The sequence below is a fragment of the Babylonia areolata genome, chromosome 26, assembly GCF_041734735.1.
Source record: "Babylonia areolata isolate BAREFJ2019XMU chromosome 26, ASM4173473v1, whole genome shotgun sequence".
NCBI classification, from domain to species: domain Eukaryota; kingdom Metazoa; phylum Mollusca; class Gastropoda; order Neogastropoda; family Buccinidae; genus Babylonia; species Babylonia areolata.
In genome coordinates this window covers 1,356,947-1,381,500 of record NC_134901.1, presented here as the reverse complement: position 1 = coordinate 1,381,500, position 24,554 = coordinate 1,356,947, and the positions used below count along the sequence as shown (strand labels likewise).

At 47.0% G+C, this 24,554-nt stretch overlaps 1 protein-coding gene across 2 annotated transcripts in view; it reads right to left on the bottom strand.

The window, feature by feature from the left end:
* The window catches only part of LOC143300380 (uncharacterized), a 323,773-nt gene that overhangs the window by 76,264 nt on the left and 222,955 nt on the right, over window positions 1-24,554 (bottom strand). For both annotated transcript variants that reach the window (XM_076613997.1, XM_076613998.1), the window contains exons 5-9: window positions 14,347-14,538; window positions 5,189-5,397; window positions 3,164-3,214; window positions 1,053-1,154; window positions 5-72 (exon numbers count right to left, since the gene is read on the bottom strand). In XM_076613997.1, the coding sequence (XP_076470112.1) occupies window positions 5-72; window positions 1,053-1,154; window positions 3,164-3,214; window positions 5,189-5,397; window positions 14,347-14,538 (622 nt within the window). The remainder of the gene's footprint in view (window positions 1-4; window positions 73-1,052; window positions 1,155-3,163; window positions 3,215-5,188; window positions 5,398-14,346; window positions 14,539-24,554) is intronic.

Below are 24,554 nucleotides of genomic sequence, written 5' to 3'. Positions count from 1 at the left end.
TCACCTGACGGCATGTGCAGAGGACTTGGCAGCCTGGTCGCAGCGCACGTAGAACTCCCAGAAAGTCTGAATCTGTTACAGACACGCCCCCTTCCCTTATTAGGTCAAAGCAGGTCAGATCAGGTCAACTTCGGGTCACGTCAAAGCAGGTCAACGTAGGGGTCAGAGCAGGTCTATACGGGTTAAGGTCAGGACAGGTTAAAAGTCAATTTCTGGTTAGGTCAGGTCACATCAGAGCAGGTCAACTTGGGATCAGGTCAGGACAGGTCAACTTTGGGTGAGGTCAGGATAGGTAAAAGCAGGTCAACCGGTGAGCTCAGGACAGGTCAGAGCAGGTCAATCTCGGGTCAGGTCAAATAAAACTAGGTCACATCAAATCACTGTAAAAAAATCGCTGTCGAGTATTGTAGTCTGCATTCTGTTACCAGTGTAGTAGACTGTGGTGTGTGTTTTGTCGTGACGGTGTCACCCTGGTAGTGTGTGTCCGTCTTGTTAATCGAAACGAAAGTTGACGTACAACAGATTGTGAGACAGCTGGGGCAGGGGTAAAGCCCGAACAGATATGTGTGTGTGTGTAGGGGGGGGGGAGGAGGGGGGTATGTGTGTGTGTGTGTGTGTGTAGGTATGTAGGTGTGTGTAGGGGTGTGTGTGTGTAGGGGGGGAGGGCGGGCGGGGGCAGGGGGGTATGTGTGTGTGTGTGTGTGTGTAGGGGGGGGGGAGAGGGCGGGCGGGGGCAGGGGGGTGTGTGTGTGTGTGTGTGTGTGTGTAGGTATGTAGGTGTGTGTAGGGGTGTGTGTGTGTGAAGACAAAGAGAGAGAGACACACACACACAGAGACAGAGACAGACACACAGACAGAGACACACAGAGAGAATAGGACTATGATCTGTTGGCCGTACCCCATGTGAAGGAGTAAGTACACACAGCTTTAATGGAAACATCAATTGTAAGGCAGTGGGGAAAGGCGTGAGAGACTGATGTATACAGGCGAACTGGCGGACACACACACACACACACACACACACACACACACACACACACACACACGGGTACCTTTAACATTCGCGGCAGCCGAAGCCAGACATACTTCCGCAGCCATGGCTGGTCCACCCAGATATAGATGAGGTCGAGAGGCAGCATTGACAGCACGTCAAACTGAACCGATCAAACAAAGAAACAAACGCAAAACAAAACTGAATATTCTTCGTGTTTTGTATTTGTATTTGTATTTCTTGTTATCACAACAGAGTTTCTGTGTGAAATTCGGGCCGCTCTCCCCAGGGAGAGGGCATCGCTACACTACAGCGCCACCCTTTTTTTTCTTCTTTTTTTTCCTGCGTGCAGTTTTATTTGCTTTTCCCGTCGAAGTGGATTTTTCCAAAGAATTTTGCCAGGAACAACCCTTTTGTTGTCGTGGGTTCTTTTACGTGCGCTGAGTGCATGCTGCATACGGGTCCCCGGTTTATCGTCTCATCCGAATGACTAGCGTCCAGACCACCACTCAAGGTCTAGTAGAGGGGGAGAAAATATCGGCGGCTGAGCCGTGATTCGAACCAGCGCGCTCAGATTCTCTCGTTTCCTAGGCGGACGCATTACCTCTAGGCCATCACTCCACAATGTGTTGGTCGTCATACGGTGTTCAAACAAACAAACATTCAAAGATCTAAACGGTGGTGGAAAACTAAAGTAAGAGTATCATTTTGCACCAGTTTTTGAATTGTTCTTCCAGACAAAAGTAGGCACTCCATATGTCCAAATGAACACAGAAGGCTGTTTGAATTCACTTCTGTTCAGTTTACAGAGACCTCAGGCACTGATAAAGGGGTTAGATTACCTAGTACGTTTAGAAAACGTTTGAACCTCCAGATCTTCCATACTTCGACCGTTGTTAATTCAATTATCATTAGCATCAAAACATTAAAACATATTTCGAAGATGCAGCATATCAGCTCTTTTCTTTGGAAAAGAAAAAAAAAGCTTTTTTCTTTTCAAAATCCTGGTCTGCGAACAGTTATGTTACCCTGTGTCCAAAACAGCTTGTAAAAAACCCACCAACAACAAAACAAAGGAAAAAAACAAAACAAAAAAACTTCCATCAATATTTCGGTCACTGAAGATCTATGTCAAAAAGCGTCAAACCTTGACACCATGTAGGAGTGAGAAAGCAGTAATGCAGAGACATGTAATATGTCATAAGCAGACTGACAAACAAAACTTATCCTTTTTTTTCTGTCGTCGCTACAGGCTAGCTGTGTTCCTCAAAACAACTCCGTTCTGAACTGTAATCATGTCTGGCCATCCAGTGACTGCTTATTTGAGACTTCAAGTTTTTGCAGCTTATACATATTAATATTAGTAGTAGTAGTTCTTTTTTAGGTATTTATTTATTTTATTTTATTTATTTATTTTTTCTCAAGGCCTGACCAAGCGCGTTGGGTTACGCTGCTGGTCAGGCATCTGCTTGGCAGATGATGTGTAGCGTATATGGATTTGTCCGAACCCAGTGACGCCTCCTTGAGCTACTGAAACTGACCTGATACTTATTTGAGCGATGTGTAAATGTGACACTGCATAGTGGAGCTACTGAAACTGACCTGATACTTATTTGAGCGATGTGTAAATGTGACACTGCATAGTGGAGCTACTGAAACTGACCTGATACTTATTTGAGCGATGTGTAAATGTGACACTGCATAGTGGAGCTACTGAAACTGACCTGATACTTATTTGAGCGATGTGTAAATGTGACACTGCATAGTGGAGCTACTGAAACTGACCTGATACTTATTTGAGCGTGTAAATGTGACACTGCATAGTGGAGCTACTGAAACTGACCTGATACTTATCTGAGCGATGTGTAAATGTGACACTGCATAGTGGAGCTACTGAAACTGACCTGATACTTATCTGAGCGATGTGTAAATGTGACACTGCATAGTGGAGCTACTGAAACTGACCTGATACTTATCTGAGCGATGTGTAAATGTGACACTGCACAGTTTCTTCTGTCCCCTTCCTCCCCCCTTCTCCCCCCTCTTCCCTCAGCATAGTCACACACACAAGTTCATCTCGCTAATTCAAAGTTTCACAAGGCAGACAAACACAACGACAGACAGACAGACAGACAGACAGAAAGGAGTACATACACAATGATTTTCGGTTACCTTAAACATCCATTTTTTCACGTAATGCTTCTTCGTCTGTTTGAAATCAGTCTGCGATGAGAAAACAAACCATAGTCTATATATACAAAACCATTAGAAAATGTTCATGTGCTGAACAATATAACAGCAATCTATATAAAACCATTAGAAATGTCAAGTGTTATGCCACAGTACACCAGTCTACATAAAACCATTCTTAACTTTTTCAGTGCACCAGTTTACATAAAACCATTCTTAACTTTTTCAAGTCTTATACTACAGTACAGCAGTATACAATTATATATAACCATAATTTTATTTCTTCACGTGCTATACAACAGTAAAGCAGTCTATATAAAAAAAGTCTGAATTATTTTTCACGTTCTGAATACCACGATGTAGCAGTCTCTAAAAACATTCTTTAGTTTTGACGTGTTATACCAATAGTTTATATAAAAACATTTTCTTTTTCTCGAGCTATGCCACAATACAGCAGTCTATATAAAACCATTCTTTGTTTTCCACATGCTATACCACAGCACATCACTCTACATAAAACCATTGTTTGTTTGTTTTCCACATGCTATACCACAGCACATCACTCTACATAAAACCATTGTTTGTTTGTTTTCCACATGCTATACCACAGCACATCACTCTACATAAAACCATTCTTTGTTTGTTTTCCACATGCTATGCCACAGCACATCACTCTACATAAAACAATTCTTTGTTTTCCACATGCTATACCACAGCACATCACTCTACATAAAACCATTCTTTCGTGTGTGTGTTTCTTCCTTTTTTTCAACCGCGTTGCCATGTTACAGATGTCTATATAAAATCATTCTTTTGTTTGCCGCGATATACCACACAGTACAATAGTCTGTATAAAACTTTTTAAAATGTACTATATAAAACAGAGCAGTCTTTTTAAAACAATACTTTATCTCACATTGCATTTCATAGTAAATGAGCATTTACTAAAACATTAACTCATGTTTTTAGGCAAGAAAAAATGTTGAAAGACCGAAAAAAGAAAAGAAAAAAGAAAACTCATGGAATTGTAGGTATGTGTTGCTTTGAGAAAACAGACGCTATCACTGGACACACAAGACCTACTTGGTGGAACAATATGTCTCAAAGAAAAGACGATAGTCGGACAATACATCCTGACTTACTAAAAAAAACCAACACGTATATCAACAATACGGTAACGTAACAAACAAGCTAGACACTAATTCTGGAACACAGACTTGTTTTCGCGTTAACGATGTTTTGTTTTTTCTAAGATACGAACGTTTCATTATAATAATAACCATTATAATAACGTCATTTGCAAGTGGTCTGTCTCACACGAACAGACAGGTGCTCACACACGCTACTCCGCGGGGTCAGATACACATACACGTGCGCGCGCGCGCACACACACACACACACGCATATTCACACACACGCGCGCGCTCATCACCCCAACCTCCCAACCTACATAATTATTCACAACCCGAACAGACACGTTTACATCCCCTCCCCCACCTCATCAAATGCCTTTCCCTACGTATGCGCACGCGCGCGCGCGCGTGTGTGTGTTCTTGCTCTGTGTGTGTGTGTGTGTGTGTGTGTGTGTGTGTGTGTGTGTGTGTGTGTGTGTGTGTGCATACGTGCGTGCGTGTCTGGTGTACCTGTGTCTATGTCTGTGTGTGTTTGTGTATCTGTGAGTGTCGCAAAACAACGTCAGATACGCAAGTCGGCCAACGTGCTAATATTTCCGCAGATTGGAACATATTGTTCATTCATTCATCTAATCTTTTATTAATCCACCCACCCACCCATTCATGCATTCATCCATCCATTCATCCATCTATTCATTCATCCACTCATCCACCAATCCACCGATCCATCCATCCACCCATTCATTCACTCATCCATCCATCCACTCACCGATCCACCAATCCACTCATCCACCCACCCATCCACCATTCCACCCACCCGTCCTCCGATCCGTCCATCCATCCATCCACCCACTGACCCCATGGCCAAACTCACCTCCACAATACCGTTGTGCGTGAAGCGGAGACGGGTCTTGAAGACGATGATATCAACGAGGTAGATGAAGTCGCAGATATAGTCGGCGACGAGCCAGTAGCGCCAGTTGGCCTGGGTCTGGTAGGGGAAGACTGCTCGCAGGGGGATGACGGTGGAGTTGTACATGTAGGTCAGCATGACCACGAACAGCCACATCACGTACAGCTTGCCTGCAGGGCAGAGAGAGACAGAGAGAGAGACAGCTTGCCTGCAGGACACAGGGAGACGGAGTGACGACACACATGTGTCACCATCTTCTGGAAGGTACAGGCAAGCGATGGTGTCGTGTCGTGTCTCGTGTGGTGTGGGGGGCTGTGGTGTTGTGTGGTGGTGTGGTGTGGTGTGGTGTGGGGGGCTGTGGTGTTGTGTGGTGGTGTGGTGTGGTGTGGTGTGGTGTGGGGGGCTGTGGTGTGGTGTGGTGGTGTGGTGTGGTGTGGTGTGGGGGGCTGTGGTGGTGTGTGGTGTGGTGTGGTGTGGTGCAGTGCGGTGCAGTGCGGTGTGGTGTTGTGTGGTGTGGTGTTGTGTGGTGTGGTATGGTGTGTGATGTGGTGTGGTGTGGTGTGGTGTGGTGCGGTGCGGTGCGGTGTGGTGCGGTGCAGTGCAGTGCAGTGGTGTGGTGTGGTGTGGTGTGGTGTGGTGCGGTGCGGTGTGGTGTTGTGATGTGGTGTGGTGTGATGCGGTGTGATTCGGTGTGGTGTGGTGCAGTGCGGTGTGGTGTTGTGTGGTGTGGTGTGGTGTGGTGTGGTGTTGTGTGGTGTGGTGTAGTGTGGTGTGGTGCAGTGCGATGTGGTGTGGTGTGATGTCACCCCGAACACCCCCATCACATACAGCTGGCCTGGCAGACAACACACACGCGGTAACCGATTTCAAGATACCCCCCACCCCTCTCATCTACCTTGCAAACTTAAAAGTCCGTAAGGATAGAAACAGCCACTATATATGTACACCTGTAAACAAGAATGTCACGCTCTATATGAAAGCGGACTAGAAACCCCCACCCAACCCAGCACTAACACCCAGACAACACAGGCACAGACTAAACATAATTCAGAGTTCACACACATTTATTCAATCACACACTGAACTTGACCAATAAACAATAACCACAACCCCAGCTGCAACAACACTTAAATAACAGAATGGATAAATAATAACACACACACACAAAAAACAGCTTTAACACACGGCCGTCCAGCGGCAAACAGTCCGTAGAATGCTACCAGTGAACTACAGACGTTTGATGAATACATAAACTGAAGCACTGCACAAGAGGAAAAACGACGACTTCGACAGTGAAAACTGAAAACTGATGAAGACGAAACTAGAGCACAAATGACGGTGATGAGAAGAGGGCAGCAGGAAGGCCGCAGACCTCCAGAGCACCAACGCTGTCCGGCCAACACAGGCTGAAGAGGGGAAAGCACAGGAAGTGGGACGCTGCAAACTGCATGAATTATATTATCCTTCTGGAAGGATTACCCCTGCCCCCCCCCCCCCTCAATGAACGTGCAAGACAGTGATGAACAAAAAATTTAACGAAACTGAAACAGCATTATAAAATATCACTACAAAATTCCGTTCGACAGCTCCCTACTTCACATTCACTTGTGAACACATTTTCTGAAAGATATTGTACATAAGACGTTGAAATAACTGGGGAAAAAAACTGATAGTTTAGAAAACATATGATAATTTGACCTTGTGAACATAACGAAAATAGAAACATTCTTACAATAATAGTAAAGGGGTTCACAAGGAAACGTTAGTGGCTGAAATACTTTAAGCGTACTTAATAAATCCCAGTAACCATTATTTTAAAAAGTCATGTTAAAAATATCACAACAGAGGAAAATACAAGCCTGACTTTTTTAGCATTGACCCTCAAATCCCAATAAACAAAATCAAACATCTCGCACCTTAACAGAACAGGACAAATGAACAAACAACACTTATAACAGTCAACTGACAAGTACAAACTACAACATAAGTTCAACAATGCAACAGCGAACTCACCTGCCAACCGGGTACCACTACCCTGACGCTGGAAATAAAAAACCAAAACAAAGACGAGACACGTCCAGCAGGGCACTCCCTCTGAGCTGGAGCACACAGAACATAGATACAGGGCCACCCGGAGGAAAAGCCATCCTCACTTGAGGGTACAAACTGGGCAAAAAGCCCCAAACCCAAACTGACACGACCTTCCCCCAAGAAGGCCGCGGGCGAAAAGCCTAGAGAAGCGTCACTGACAGAACAGAAAGACTTGAACCTCTGTTCAGCGGTGACATGAACGCATACCATGACTCCACGACTTCACGTGAAACACGTACAACCGGGAGCCACACACACAAAAAGACAAGCAAGCTGGGGAGAGTGAGTGGGGGAAGGGCATGTACAACACAGAACTTCACACGTGATTGTCATGAGTTGTGACAAAGAACACATCACAGACAGACATACAGACACACACAGACAGAGATACACAGACACAGACACACAGATACAGACACACACACAGACACCCCCACCCCCACACACAGACACACACACACATGCACAGATGCACACAGAGATAAGTACACACATATGGGCACAAACAGAGACAGACAGACAGACAGACAGACACACAAACACACACACTCACACACATACACACGCATGCACACACAGAAAAAGAGAGAGACAGAGAGAGACAGACAGAGACAGAGACAGACACAAAGGTAGCAAGCAGAATGAACTCTTGCCTGCCTCAAGTTTCGAACAAGCAGCAGCGGACTCTGAAGTCTGAGAATGTAAAGGTCAAGACTTATCTGAGGGCCAGTGGAAAACGCTTTGTGACTTCATCAATAGTCCCCTCTCCCCATCGCGGCATCGACGTCCGGCCGCTGTCCGAAAAGCACGGACTGTAAACTGAAGAGGATCAAGAGTAACAAAACTCAGCGACAGAAAAGCTTCGCTTGAGCTGGGGCAAGATGAACTGATCGTTGGGAAATGGATGGAGTTCCGAACTGAGCACACGCACACAAAAAAAAAAAAAACGAGAAAAAACAGCGACAATCCTTTTGATGTCAGTGGGCAAGATGGCGGTATGGGCATCGCTAGACGTGGAATTAGCAACCTGAATAACGAAAGAGCTACCAAAATAAAATAAAGGAAATAAAACGAAATAAACACAATATCAAATCAAATCAAATGAAATGAAATGAATATGAAACAGAATAGAAAATAAAATAAGATAAATAAAATCCCACATTGCGTCCCTCCCTGTCCTAAAAGAGGGTAAACATGCATGGCTATGGATTTTTTTTAAACGCAACCAGCCACCGTGGCCAAGTGTTTAGAGCCGCAGACTAAGGACCGGGAGGACTCGGGTTCCAATCCCGATCAGGGATTTTTCTCCAGCCGTGGCCACCTTTCTTCCAAGCGCTGAGTGTGCCATGAGCTCATATGGGGAAGACTGGGACCACACATTTGACGGTCATAAACTTCACAGATGCGTCTTTGGGAGAGTGACTCAAACTTCCTGACCGTCCGACGCTGTTACTGTAACAGACAAACTTCCTGACCGTCCGACGCTGTAACTGTAACAAACTTCCTGACCGTCCGACGCTGTAACTGTAACAAACTTCCTGACCGTCCGACGCTGTAACTGTAACAGACAAACTTCCTGACCGTCCGACGCTGTAACTGTAACAGACAAACTTCCTGACCGTCCGACGCTGTAACTGTAACAGACAAACTTCCTGACCGTCCGACGCTGTAACTGTAACAAACTTCCTGACCGTCCGACGCTGTAACTGTAACAGACAAACTTCCTGACCGTCCGACGCTGTAACTGTAACAGACAAACTTCCTGACCGTCCGACGCTGTAACATGTAACAAACTTCCTGACCGTCCGACGCTGTAACTGTAACAAACTTCCTGACCGTCCGACGCTGTAACATGTAACAAACTTCCTGACCGTCCGACGCTGTAACTGTAACAGACAAACTTCCTGACCGTCCGACGCTGTAACTGTAACAGACAAACTTCCTGACCGTCCGACGCTGTAACTGTAACAAACTTCCTGACCGTCCGACACTGTAACTGTAACAGACAAACTTCCTGACCGTCCGACGCTGTAACTGTAACAGACAAACTTCCTGACCGTCCGACGCTGTAACTGTAACAAACTTCCTGACCGTCCGACGCTGTAACAGACAAACTTCCTGACCGTCCGACGCTGTAACAGACAAACTTCCTGACCGTCCGACGCTGTAACTGTAACAGACAAACTTCCTGACCGTCCGACGCTGTAACTGTAACAAACTTCCTGACCGTCCGACGCTGTAACTGTAACAGACAAACTTCCTGACCGTCCGACGCTGTAACTGTAACAGACAAACTTCCTGACCGTCCGACGCTGTAACTGTAACAGACAAACTTCCTGACTGTTCAACGCTGTAAACTGTAACAGACAACTTCCTGACCGTCCAAGCTGTAACTGTAACAGACAATTTCCTGACCGTCGACGCTGTAACTGAAAACAGACAAACTTCCTGACCGTCCAACGCTGTAACTGTAACAGACAAACTTCCCTGACCGACCGACGCTGTAACTGTAAAGACAAACTTCCTGACCGTCCGACACTGTAACTGTAAACAACTTCCTGACCGTCCGACGCTGTAACTGTAACAAAACTTCCTGACCGTCCGACGCTGGTAACTGTAACAAAATTTCCTGACCGTCCGACGCTGTACTGTAACAGACAAACTTCCTGCCCGGGTCCGACGCTGTAACGAACAACAAACTTCCTGACCGACCGACGCTGTAACTGTAACAGACAAACTTCCTGACCGTCCGACGCTGAAACAGACAAACTTCCTGACCGTCCGACGCTGTAACTGTAACAGACAAACTTCCTGACCGTCCGACGCTGTAACTGTAACAGACAAACTTCCTGACCGACCGACGCTGTAACTGTAACAGACAAACTTCCTGACCGTCCGACACTGTAACTGTAACAAACTTCCTGACCGTCCGACGCTGTAACTGTAACAAACTTCCTGACCGTCCGACGCTGTAACTGTAACAGACAAACTTCCTGACCGTCCGACGCTGTAACTGTAACAGACAAACTTCCTGACCGTCCGACGCTGTAACAGACAAACTTCCTGACCGTCCGACGCTGTAACTGTAACAGACAAACTTCCTGACCGTCCGACGCTGTAACTGTAACAAACTTCCTGACCGTCCGACGCTGTAACTGTAACAGACAAACTTCCTGACCGTCCGACGCTGTAACTGTAACAGACAAACTTCCTGACCGTCCGACGCTGTAACTGTAACAGACAAACTTCCTGACCGTCCGACGCTGTAACTGTAACAGACAAACTTCCTGACCGTCCGACGCTGTAACAGACAAACTTCCTGACCGTCCGACGCTGTAACTGTAACAAACTTGCTGACCGTCCGACGCTGTAACTGTAACAGACAAACTTCCTGACCGTCCGACGCTGTAACAGACAAACTTCCTGACCGTCCGACGATGTAACTGTAACACTCAAACTTCCTGACCGTCCGACGCTGTAACAGACAAACTTCCTGACCGTCCGACGCTGTAACTGTAACAGACAAACTTCCTGACCGTCCGACGCTGTAACAGACAAACTTCCTGACCGTCCGACGCTGTAACTGTAACAAACTTCCTGACCGACCGACGCTGTAACTGTAACAAAACTTCCTGACCGACCGACGCTGTAACTGTAACAAACTTCCTGACCGACCGACGCTGTAACTGTAACAAACTTCCTGACCGTCCGACGCTGTAACATGTAACAGACAAACTTCCTGACCGTTCGACGCTGTAACTGTAACAGACAAACTTCCTGACCGTCCGACGCTGTAACTGTAACAGACAAACTTCCTGACCGTCCAACGCTGTAACTGTAACAAACTTCCTGACCGTCCGACGCTGTAACTGTAACAGACAAACTTCCTGACCGTCCGACGCTGTAACTGTAACAAACTTCCTGACCGTCCGACGCTGTAACTGTAACAGACAAACTTCCTGACCGTCCGACGCTGTAACTGTAACAAACTTCCTGACCGTCCGACGCTGTAACAGACAAACTTCCTGACCGTCCGACGCTGTTACATGTAACAGACAAACTTCCTGACCGTCCGACGCTGTAACTGTAACACTCAAACTTCCTGACCGTCCGACGCTGTAACATGTAACAGACAAACTTCCTGACCGTCCGACGCTGTAACTGTAACAGACAAACTTCCTGACCGTCCGACACTGTGACAGACAAACTTCCTGACCGTCCGACGCTGTTACATGTAACAGACAAACTTCCTGACCGTCCGACGCTGTAACATGTAACAAACTTCCTGACCGTCCGACGCTGTAACAGACAAACTTCCTGACCGTCCAACGCTGTAACTGTAACAGACAAACTTCCTGACCGTCCGACGCTGTAACTGTAACAAACTTCCTGACCGTCCGACGCTGTAACTGTAACAGACAAACTTCCTGACCGTCCGACGCTGTAACTGTAACAGACAAACTTCCTGACCGTCCGACGCTGTAACTGTAACAGACAAACTTCCTGACCGTCCGACACTGTAACAGACAAACTTCCTGACCGTCCGACACTGTAACAGACAAACTTCCTGACCGTCCGACGCTGTAACTGTAACACTCAAACTTCCTGACCGTCCGAGACTGTAACAGACAAACTTCCTGACCGTCCGACGCTGTAACTGTAACAGACAAACTTCCTGACCGTCCGACGCTGTAACTGTAACAGACAAACTTCCTGACCGTCCGACGCTGTTACATGTAACAGACAAACTTCCTGACCGTCCGACGCTGTAACATGTAACAGACAAACTTCCTGACCGTCCGACGCTGTTACATGTAACAAACTTCCTGACCGTCCGACGCTGTAGCTGTAACAGACAAAGCTGTCTGTGGCTGTGTGAAAGGGACTGGGGGTGAGTGAGGAACGCCACTGAAACTGCCGCACATGACGAGGCAGAAACAAAAGAAAACAAAATAAAAAACAAAACAAACAAAAAACAGAAAGAAAAAAACAAGAAAGAAGACATAAATACACCCAGCCTAGAAATTTCCACGTTATTGAGATTTCAAGACAGCTGACTTCTCCCACAGCCAGTGAACACTTCCCCGAAGCCATCGCGTATCGAGGGCGGCATCGCTCCGTAATTTCCGTTCCCTGACGAAGCAAAGGACCCCGAGGCCCCGCCCACGTGGCAAGTCGTCAGCCATCAAGCCGGATAAGAAAAGGAGGCGTCTATCTCTGCCCGTGACAGGAGGACGTATAGACACTGAAGTGTCCTGGTGGTAGGTCACGCGCCCGCCTAGGAAGCGAGAGAATCTGAGCATGCGGGATGAAATCTCACACTTGCCAGAAAATTCCTCCCTGTCCACAAGACCTTCAGTGATAGTCTGGAAGCTAGTCATTTGGATGAGATGATAAACCGTGATCCTATGTGTAGCAGGCATTTTGCGCACGTAAAAGAACCCGCGGCAACAAGAGAGTTGTCCCTCACAAAACATTCCAAGGAAAAATCCACTTTGATAATAAAACAGATAAAATTCACTGGCAGACAGAAAACCCAAACCAAAGAACAAAACAATAACACAACCCCCCCCAAAAAAAACCCAAAAGACGGCAGCACTACATTGTGGCAGCGCGCTCTCCCGGACGAGAGCAGCCCGAATTTCACACACCGAACTCTGTTGACACAATAAAGGTAATCCACTCCGATCTGGCCCTGTTCAATTCCCCGAACAGTGCGCAAAACTCCTCACTGCATTATCACCACGGTGATCAGTGAAGTAAACCCACTCGGACAGCAGCTTCCCCAACACTGCTGTTTCAAGCATCCGTACACCCCTCAGACCAACACAAGGTCCCGACCCAGACAGAAGAGTTTCCAGTGGGAAGACTGGAACCACACAGTCGAGGGTCGCCGACTTCACGGATGCATATCTGTGAAAGCAGCTGTAACTTGGTGGCCAACACAGCGGGTATCTGTGCCATGTCGTTCAGTCCTGAACCTAAATGGAACCCCGTAGTAACATCTTCACCATGCATTATTCATCGTCATCGAAATATACACAACAAAGTGTCTCAACTTCTGTCACACACACACACACACACACAAACAAACAAACAAAACAAAAAAACTCAAACAAAAAACAAACAAACAAAAAACAACAAAACAAAACAACAGCAACAACAAACCAGGGCCCGACATCGCAAACACAATCATCGCCACACAATCTATCGAATCGGAATGAGTTCAGTTCAGTTCAGTGTCTGTGAGACGTTACTGCGTTCGGACTAATCCACATACGCTACACCAAATCTGCTGAGCAGATGCCTGATCAGCTGCATAGCCTAGCGCAACGCGCTTACCCAGTTTCAGTTTCAGTAGCTCAAGGAGGCGTCACTGTGTTCGGACAAATCCATATACGCTACACCACATCAGCAGATTCCTGACCAGCAGCGTAACCCAACGCGCTTAGTCAGGCCTTGAAAAAAAAAAGAAAAAAGAAGAAGAAAAGGTGAATAAATAATAGATAAGCTTAAATAAATAAATAAATAAATAAATAATAATTACCCAGGCCTTGTGTGGAAAATACACACACACACACACACACACAAAGAAAAAAGAAAAAAAGAAAAAGAACATGATAATAATGATAAGTAAAAGAAGAAGAAGCAGATGATGATAAACAACAACAGCCAACACCACCACAATCACCACCACCACCACCACTGCAACAACAACAATATAATGATAATACTAATACAAATAATAACAATAATAATTCTGCGTTCGTGGGGACAACTCCGACGTTCAATCGAATGTACACGAGTGGGCTTTTACGTGTATGACCGTTTTTACCCCGCCATGCAGGCAGCCATTCTCCGTTTTCGGGCGGTATAATAATAATGACGATGATACTAATAATAACAATACCAATAATGACAATGATAATATCAATAATAACAGAAATAAATGAATAAACAAATAAACAAACAAATAGACAAAACCAAAACACACCCCCACCACCACCGCCCCCAGCCCCACCACTCACTGTAGGACTCCATGGTGTCGGAGAAGCGCAGACGCTTGCAGCAGCGTGGCACCTTGAAGCGGCAGTGGCCCACGCCCACGAAGCCGCCGCCCTGGTCGGAGAAAGCCTCGCTGCTGCGGGACCCCATGGGGATGAAGGAGTCCAGGCGGATGTTGCGGGGCTGAGACTGCTGCTCGTCCACTGCAGAGATCGCTGTAACCAGCACAGACAAAACAAAACACCCTGCTGATTTCTCGTCTTCTCTCAGAAAGAAATGATTGGAGACACAGACACGTATATACGATAGTCAGTCGTGTCCGACTATGACCATCAGAACAGCAGAGGAGACAACTGCTGTCCCGACTATTTGATAATAGTGGAGAGTGTCCTGCCCAAGTACATCCCCACTCTCTCGGCCAAGAGGGTTTTAGTACAGTCGGCACTGGGATGGTTCCCAAAGGACAACTAGCCCACAAGGCTGCAGCACTAAGAGCCAGTGCAATTTTGCCTCCTAGTTTGAGAGTCATAGTCCTTCACAAAAGACTAAGCTGTAAATGGTTTCCCATTAACTGAAGAAACCATTGATAATACAGCTCTCACTTTGCTGTTGGCCCAAATGTAAACTTATGTCAATCTGTGATATACGCCGAGTGTTGGGCTCCACAGACACGTAACACAGACACGTCATTGCCATCTTATTACGTTAACTGTCAGTATCCTTATTCTTATACTTATTCTTATTGCTTATAGTCCAGCCGACCGCACAGGGCCAAGTCAGTATCCTTTCATCAGTTCAGTTCAGTTCAGTTCAGTCCAGTTACTCAAGGAGGAGTCTCTGCGTTCGGACAAATCCATACACGCTACACCACATATGCCAAGCAGATGCCCGACCTGCTAGAAGCGCAACCCAACGCTCTTTTATCAACCAACAGTAGACCAGTAGGAAAGACATGACTGATCACAAAGCAACTCAATTTGAATACAGACAATGATCCCCATAAACGTTGTTTCAACATGCTACTTAAAACATCTGGGCGGACCATCACTGCCCGAAGAAGCCCACACCACCCGTTCGCGAAGACCCCATCTTAAACCGTGCTCAAGCTTCCAAACAGACGTTGGGACTGTACGCATCAGTTTATCTGAGGTTTAAAGAGATCGTCTTCTCCCCCCCTTCCCCGCCGTCACTGACCAAAAGACCCCCCCCCCCACCACTATCTCCCCCCTTCCCCGCCGTCACTGACCAAAAGACACCCCCCCCCCCACCACTATCTCCCCCCTTCCCCGCCGTCACTGACCAAAAGACACCCCCCCCCACCACTATCTCCCCCCTTCCCCGCCGTCACTGACCAAAAGACACCCCCCCCCACCACTATCTCCCCCCTTCCCCGCCGTCACTGACCAAAAGACACCCCCCCCACACACACACACCACTATCTCCCCCCTTCCCCGCCGTCACTGACCAAAAGACCCCCCCCCACCACTATCTCCCCCCCTTCCCCGCCGTCACTGACCAAAAGACCCCCCCCCCCACCACTATCTCCCCCCCTTCCCCGCCGTCACTGACCAAAAGACCCCCCCCCCCACACCACTATCTCCCCCCTTCCCCGCCGTCACTGACCAAAAGACCCCCCCCCCACCACTATCTCCCCCCCTTCCCCGCCGTCACTGACCAAAAGACCCCCCCCCCCACACCACTATCTCCCCCCTTCCCCGCCGTCACTGACCAAAAGACACCCCCCCCCCCCCACCACTATCTCCCCCCTTCCCCGCCGTCACTGACCAAAAGACACCCCCCCCACACACACACACCACTATCTCCCCCCTTCCCCGCCGTCACTGACCAAAAGACCCCCCCCCCCACCACTATCTCCCCCCCTTCCCCGCCGTCACTGACCAAAAGACCCCCCCACCACCACTATCTCCCCCCTTTCCCGCCGTCACTGACCAAAAGACCCCCCCACACCACTATCTCCCCCCCTTCCCCGCCGTCACTGACCAAAAGACCCCCCCCCCCACCACTATCTCCCCCCTTCCCCGCCGTCACTGACCAAAAGACACCCCCCCCCCCACACACACACCACTATCTCCCCCCTTCCCCGCCGTCACTGACCAAAAGACCCCCCCCCACCACTATCTCCCCCCCTTCCCCGCCGTCACTGACCAAAAGACCCCCCCCCACCACTATCTCCCCCCTTTCCCGCCGTCACTGACCAAAAGGCCCCCCCACACCACTATCTCCCCCCCTTCCCCGCCGTCACTGACCAAAAGACCCCCCCCCCACCACTATCTCCCCCCTTTCCCGCCGTCACGACCAAAAGACCCCCCCCCCCACCACTATCTCCCCCCTTTCCCGCCGTCACTGACCAAAAGACCCCCCCACACCACTATCTCCCCCCTTCCCCGCCGTCACTGACCAAAAGACCCCCCCCCCACCACACACACCATTATCCCCCCCTTCCCCGCCGTCACTGACCAAAAGACCACCCCCCCCACACACACACCACTATCTCCCCCCTTCCCCGCCGTCACTGACCAAAAGACCCCCCCCCCCCCACCACTATCTCCCCCCCTTCCCCGCCGTCACTGACCAAAAGACCCCCCCCCCCCACCACTATCTCCCCCCCTCCCCGCCGTCACTGACCAAAAGACACCCCCCACACACACACCACTATCCCCCCCCACACTCCCCCCCAAAAAAAAGAAAAAAGAAAGAAAAGAAAGAAAAAAAGAAAGAAAAGAAAGAAAAAAAAGAAAGAAAAAAGAAAGAAAGAAAGAAAAGAAGAAAAAAGGAAAGAAAGAAAAAAAGAAAAAGTAAGAAAGAAAGAAAGAAGAAGAAGAAACAAAACAAAACAAAAACGCACCCAAAACTGGCTGTTGAAGATTAAGGATGAAATCGAAAGTGAGCGGACATAAGATGCCAGACGGTGCTGACGAGAATTACAGAGTTCGATAAAAGACAAAATGAAAAGATCTTTCGTCTGACCCGTTCTGAAGAATGCATGTAACCACCGCCTGCCACATTTCAGACTGAAGAGGTCCCATGGTGGCACCTTAGGAACATTTCCCCTCCCTTCAACCTGCCACATTTCAGACTGAAGAGGTCCCATGGTGGTACCTTAGGAACATTTCCCCTCCCTTCAACCTGCCACATTTCAGACTGAAGAGTTTCCATGGGGGCACCATACGAACATTTCCCCTCCCTTCAACCTGCCACATTTCAGACTGAAGAGTTTCCATGGGGGCACCATATGAACATTTCCCTTCCCTTCAACCTGCCACATTTCAGACTGAAGAGGTCCCATAGTGGCACCATACGAACATTTCCCCTCCCTTCAACCTGCCACATTTCAGACTGAAGAGTTTCCATGGGGGCACCATACGAACATTTCTCCTCCCTTCAACCTGCCACATTTCAGACTGAAGAGGTTCCATAGTGGCACCATACGAACATTTCCCCTCCCTTCAACCTGCCACATTTCAGACTGAAGAGGTCCCATGGTGGCACCATACGAACATTTCCCCTCCCTTCAACCTGCCACATTTCAGACTGAAGAGGTTCCATGGGGGCACCATACGAACATTTCCCCTCCCTTCAACCTGCCACATTTCAAACTGTAGAGTTTCCATGGGGACACCATACGAACATTTCCCCTCCCTTCAACCTGCCACATTTCAGACTGAAGAGGTTCCATGGGGGCACCATACGAACATTTCCCCTCCCTTCAACCTGCCACATTTCAGACTGAAGAGGTCCCATGGGGGCACCATACGAACATTTCCCCTCCCTTCAATCTGGCATAGACAGACAGAACAAACAGATTCTGAATCTGGCTATTTGGAAATAGTTTTGGATTCATGGCTAATCTTCAAACTGCGCTACAAGTTACGCATGCGCATACAGAAGAAATGCATGAAAGACGTCATTATAAATGACAAAACGATGCAAAATATTCTTGCCACACAAAACGAAATCTTATAAATGCTGGCGAACTTCCGGATTCCTAAAGGAATACTGACGTGATCATGTTTCTTCCTGAAACAAGTGTTTACCACCCGACAATCCACATATGTACGCTCGCGATCAGCACAGCGTCAGTACGCTTCCACCATGTTCTGAACTGAAACATATCTGAAACAATCGTAACAAGAGAGGCAAGGCCTTCAAGACTCACTTGTGATACACTTTGAAAAAAATCGTTGAAATGTGTTCTGTGTTTGTAATCATAAAGCTTGAGGTTAAAAAAAAAAACACACCAGAAAAATGAAAAAAAGGCCTGAGCACAGATTCGAATCCGGCATGTTCGGGTGGGAAGAAATTGTCTTACTCACTGCACTATTGCGGATCCATGAATGACGTTCAAAAATTCACATCTAAGCATGCTTTTTGAAGGGCGACTGCGGTATTCGAAGTGATAACACTGTTTAAATCATATTCTTTTGTTGAATATTGGGCATTTAAAAATTCTTTAAGGGCAATTAAGAATTCTTTAAAGTCCGCGGTAAAGAAGATGTGGCTATCGCCGCAATCACACTGCAACATTTAGCCGTTTTTCTTTGCATCTAGATAGATGTACAAGTTTAGTTACACCCGCTTGGAAAGTACGACACGGTCAATTGAGTTTCTCTTTTATGTTCATTCTAGTTAACTGAGTATCCACTTTAAAAGATTCATATGCAGTAAACACGTCGATGATGTAGTCTGTGCCACTGTATGTTTTCTGTCCAGAATCTGAATTTCTTTCCATCAAATTGCGAACAAGAAAATCGAGGTCACGTTGTCTGCTGACTAAGCATCGCCAACGCCACTGCAACTAGTGTGCGGTTATATGGTGTTTTCGGAATCCTGGAAATGACCTCAACGAAATAAACCGTTAATGACACGGGAAACAATGCTCCATTCGGGAGACTTACAAACTCTTTTTGGTATGACTGTGAAGATTTTTTTCCTACGATTTTTAAGCCAGTATCAGTATTGACGGACAAAGCATCTCCAGAGAAAATGGCAATGTTAAAGTTTACCACGGACACACACACACACACACACACACACACACACTGACACACACACACACACACACACACACACACACACAGACACACAACCGAACACCGGTACACAAAGTGAGTGAAAAATGGGTACAGCCTAAATCACCACGAGACATCGTTCACTAGCAGTGATGAGATTCCTTTATTTGTACCAAGAACTCTTTTGTGCCTCTACCTTCTGCTTTTTAGTACTCTTTCGACGTGATTTTATTCTTTCGAAACCTACCAAGTTCCTAACAGATTAAATTACTCATTCGCTTAATCTCGACTTCTTTGGTCTCGACGCTGTTCACGTTTACAGCCATTTTCCGAACGCGTCATCACACTCATCGCCCTCCCCTCAATCCTCTCTCTCCCCGCTTACCACCCCCACCCTCCTCCCCTTCCTCCAGCTATGTGGGCGAGGTCTCCATGCTGTGCTCCTGACAGGTCCCACCAAGTCGCACAGTCTGCACGGAGGTAAAGCCAGACTATAAGTCGCTCCCCTGGGCGTCCAGATCAGGAGCCATACATCAGGCTAACAACCCATTCACTTACAACACCGCATGGTACGGAAACCAAACATCATGGAGGAAGTAGGGTGTCAGCCAATATGGAGATTCATCACGTGCTGCACTGAACACTGCCACGAAGCCACAGACTTCGCTGCTCTTGTCGGGCACAGTGGCCCAGTGGTTACTGCATCGGATGTCAACGTCGAGGGACTGTCAAATCCGAGATTGGAATCCTGGTTGTGCTCAGGTGAAGGGTAGTGACTGTTTTCGGTCCTTCACGTCAACAGGTACACAGGCCTGCTCCCTTTGTGTGCAAACTGTGCACGTTAAAGATCCAGCGATTCTTGTCAGAGTTCGATGGATTATGGGAACATGAACGTGTCATTCCCCTGTGTCAGAAAATGGATGATAGTTTCCGACTTGGAGTGTGTAGTAGTGGTCACATGTGTGAAGCCACTCGTGGAAAACAAGGACGAGAAGAGCTGTAGTCCAGGACTGTACAGGAAGGAGGACCATCCTTCATCAGCCACAGTGCAGTCAACGTTTAATGAACTCAGTACAGCTGATGTGGGACTGGTATGAATGCTAATCCAATGGATTTAAAACAAACAAAACCTTTACCTCCGAGAAAGTTAACAATGGAAATAGTATCGCAATTTGAAATAAATGATGTCCGAGTTATATGATTCTTAATGTAAAGCCTATTAGCTCATGGGAAACTGGAACCGTGAGACATTTATCCGTAATCGAGAGCAATAACCTCCTACTCAGTCTGTCTGATTAGTATGTAAGTTCAAGAGGTTCGGTTAGTAAGACAAACAGGAGTTGTAAGAAGTGCACTGATCGCTTAAGTCTCTGTGTTATGTTTGGAAGTTGTGTCCATATGCTAAGAAGAGGAGTAACGTTGATGGTATTGTCTTGGTTAGATCAGGTTTGTACGTTGGCGGGTAAGCTTTGTTTTCGTCCCATTATTCCCTGTTGCTTTCGCCAGGCATAACTGAACAGTTTGCAAAGCTCCCTTGGTTGGTTTAATCGTCCTTAAGGCCAATGACCCAGTCAACTCGGCCAGCCATGAGACTGCTTCTTCAATGACTGGCAGCCCGGTCGGACAGCCACTCATAATCAATTATCCATACTGGTCAAAGAAGGCGTGGCATTTCCTTTGACAGCTCTAACTCTGACACAACAAACCAGGAGCAGTCTGAAATTCCATCCACCTCCCACCCACACACACCCTTTCTTTTTATTCCTTTATCCACATGTCCTAAATAAATGGAAGACAAGTAATTTGGGGAAGTGGCGAGGAGACATAAAGCCGTACGTTTCGGAACCCCCCCCCCCCACTCCAAAACGATAGTCTTTAAGGTGCGTATCCAGAAAAAGTTTCTTAAAATATGTAAATTTAGACGATATAGGTATGACATGTACATTTTCTAGCGCACTGTTCAATAACACAAAAACATCAATTCGACTTTTTTTGTATCCGGCGGTAATTATGTACAAATATTTCGGAAATCTGTTGACAACCGTCTGCTATTAACATTACAATTCTATCATTTTCGGAGTCTATCAATACTTAAAATATGACACTTCTTTTAACTTGGTCATGATCATGATACTTGCAAAAATATATATTTTGGGTGTAATATTTAAAAACATAACCAAACCTGTCGACTTTCTATATCAATTGAGAAACGAGTTCAAAATTGAATCATAGAATGTGAACGATAATAATAAACATGTCAAGTTCGATACTGAATAAAGCCATAACGAACCATTTACTCTTTATGCAAACAGATGACAATATATATCCTTTGCTTTCCTATGCCCAACTTCCTTCCGCAACCCCACGAATATCCATTTATCGCCGCATGCTTAAACGTGTAGACTTGTATACCCTCACTGTAAAATGGTTTGCATTTTTATTAGAATTTTGTAACGATTTTTTTCTTCTAAAAAGTTATACGCGTGGTTGTGTTTATGGAAATGTGTAAAACCTTTCTTTTTACGCAAGCATTCCATATGCATAGTCTTCCGACTCAAAATCACTACTGACAACAGAAATAGCCTGGTGGCAGCAAGGGAGCACCCATCGGAGCTCCTCTCCTGGAGAATTAGCTCAGACTTTGTCCTGTGAACAGATAAAAAGAGAAGGTTCTCCCTTTGTCCTGTGAACAGATAAAAAGAGAAGGTTCTCCCTTTGTCCTGTGAACAGATAAACAGAGAAGGTTCTCCCTTTGTCCTGTGAACAGATAAAAAGAGAAGGTTCTCCCTTTGTCCTGTGAACAGATAAAAAGAGAAGGTTCTCCCTTTGTCTTGTGAACAGATAAAAAGAGAAGGTTCTCCCTTTGTCCTGTGAACAGATAAACAGAGAAGGTTCTCCCTTTGTCCTGTGAACAGATAAACAGAGAAGGTTCTCCCTTTGTCCTGTGAACAGATAAAAAGAGAAGGTTCTCCCTTTGTCCTGTGAACAGATAAACAGAGAAGGTTGTCCCTTTGTCCTGTGAACAGATAAACAGAGAAGGTTCTCCCCACCTTCACACACTGCGGTGTATTGTAAGGAAGTAGAACGAAATGATTCAAAGAAAAAAAAGGAAGAGAAAATGTTAAAGATAAAGTCAACTAACTGGAATGGGCTGGGAGGGGAAAAATATAATGGGGGCAATATAGAGTGGGGATGGAGATTAACCCCCAGAAAAGGTGTGTGTGTGTGTGTGTGTGTGTGTGTGTGTGTGTGTGTGTGTGTGTGTGTGTGTGTGTGTGTGTGTGTGTGTGTGTGTGTGCGTGCAAGCGTGCGTGCGTGCGTGCGCGTTTTTACCAGAATGTAACATGTCATGCAAGAACTGCAGCGATATACAAAATGCCTCACGAAAATCGATGATGGAGAGAAAAGGGAGTGAGAGGTTTCATACCACTCTCTCACACACACACACGCGCGCGCACAGAAAGAGAATGAGAGAGAGGAGGCATTTAGATAGCTTGGCATATATATACATATATATGATTTTATGTATTCATACATGCAAACCTATCAACTTACCCAATGTTATATTTCTTAAACACAAAGACATCTGCTCAGGTGGCGTTATGGAAATGATTTGTTTTATCGAAAGGGCTGCAAAGAAATTTATTATACGACGTGTCAGTTCACGCCAAAATGATCGAATAAATCCAGAAGCCGCGGCCTTTCAGAGTAAGGTCAAACGCCAGTAGGCTGTTGGACCATCTCTTTTCACTTGCCCCCTTCTGCACATGAAGGATAGGTGTGTTGTATGGTCTGTTTGTTGAGCGTTGAATAAGCAGCTCCCAAGTCTTGGCCACCGCCTGTGGTTCATGTGTGGGCCAAGCACCTCCTTTTGTCATCCGATATGGCGTGGCGTACATGGTTATACCAGACACTGTGAGGTCTTCCAGCCATTCCCCGTCAGTCACACACAGCCACGTCAGTCAGTCACACTGAACACAGCCACACACAGCCAAGACAGTAACACTGAACACAGCCACACACAGCCAAGACAGTAACACTGAACACAGCCACGTCAGTCAGTCACACTGAACACAGCCACACACAGCCAAGACAGTCACACTGAACACAGCCACACACAGCCAAGTCAGTCACACTGAACACAGCCACACACAGCCAAGACAGTAAAACTGAACACAGCCACACACAGCCAAGACAGTCACACTGAACACAGCCACGTCAGTCAGTCACACTGAACACAGCCACACACAGCCAAGTCAGTCAGTCACACTGAACACAGCCACACACAGCCAAGTCAGTCACACTGAACACAGCCACACACAGCCAAGACAGTCACACTGAACACAGCCACACACAGCCAAGTCAGTCAGTCACACTGAACACAGCCACACACAGCCAAGACAGTCACACTGAACACAGCCACACACAGCCAAGTCAGTCAGTCACACTGAACACAGCCACACACAGCCAAGACAGTCACACTGAACACAGCCACACACAGCCACGTCAGTCAGTCACACTGAACACAGCCACACACAGCCAAGACAGTCACACTGAACACAGCCACACACAGCCAAGTCAGTCACACTGAACACAGCCACACACAGCCAAGTCAGTCACACTGAACACACTGAACACAGCCACACACAGCCAAGTCAGTCACACTGAACACAGCCACACAGCCAAGTCAGTCAGTCACACTGAACACAGCCACACAGCCAAGTCAGTCACACTGAACACAGCCACACACAGCCAGGTCAGTCAGTCACACTGAACACAGCCACACACAGCCAAGTCAGTCAGTCACACTGAACACAGCCACACACAGCCAAGTCAGTCACACTGAACACAGCCACACACAGCCAGGTCAGTCAGTCACACTGAACACAGCCACACACAGCCAGGTCAGTCAGTCACACTGAACACAGCCACACACAGCCAAGTCAGTCAGTCACACTGAACACAGCCACACACAGCCAAGACAGTCACACTGAACACAGCCACACACAGCCAAGACAGTCACACTGAACACAGCCACACACAGCCAAGTCAGTCACACTGAACACAGCCACACACAGCCAGACAGTCAGTCACACTGAACACAGCCACACACAGCCAAGTCAGTCAGTCACACTGAACACAGCCACACACAGCCAGTCAGTCAGTCACACTGAACACAGCCACACACAGCCAAGTCAGTC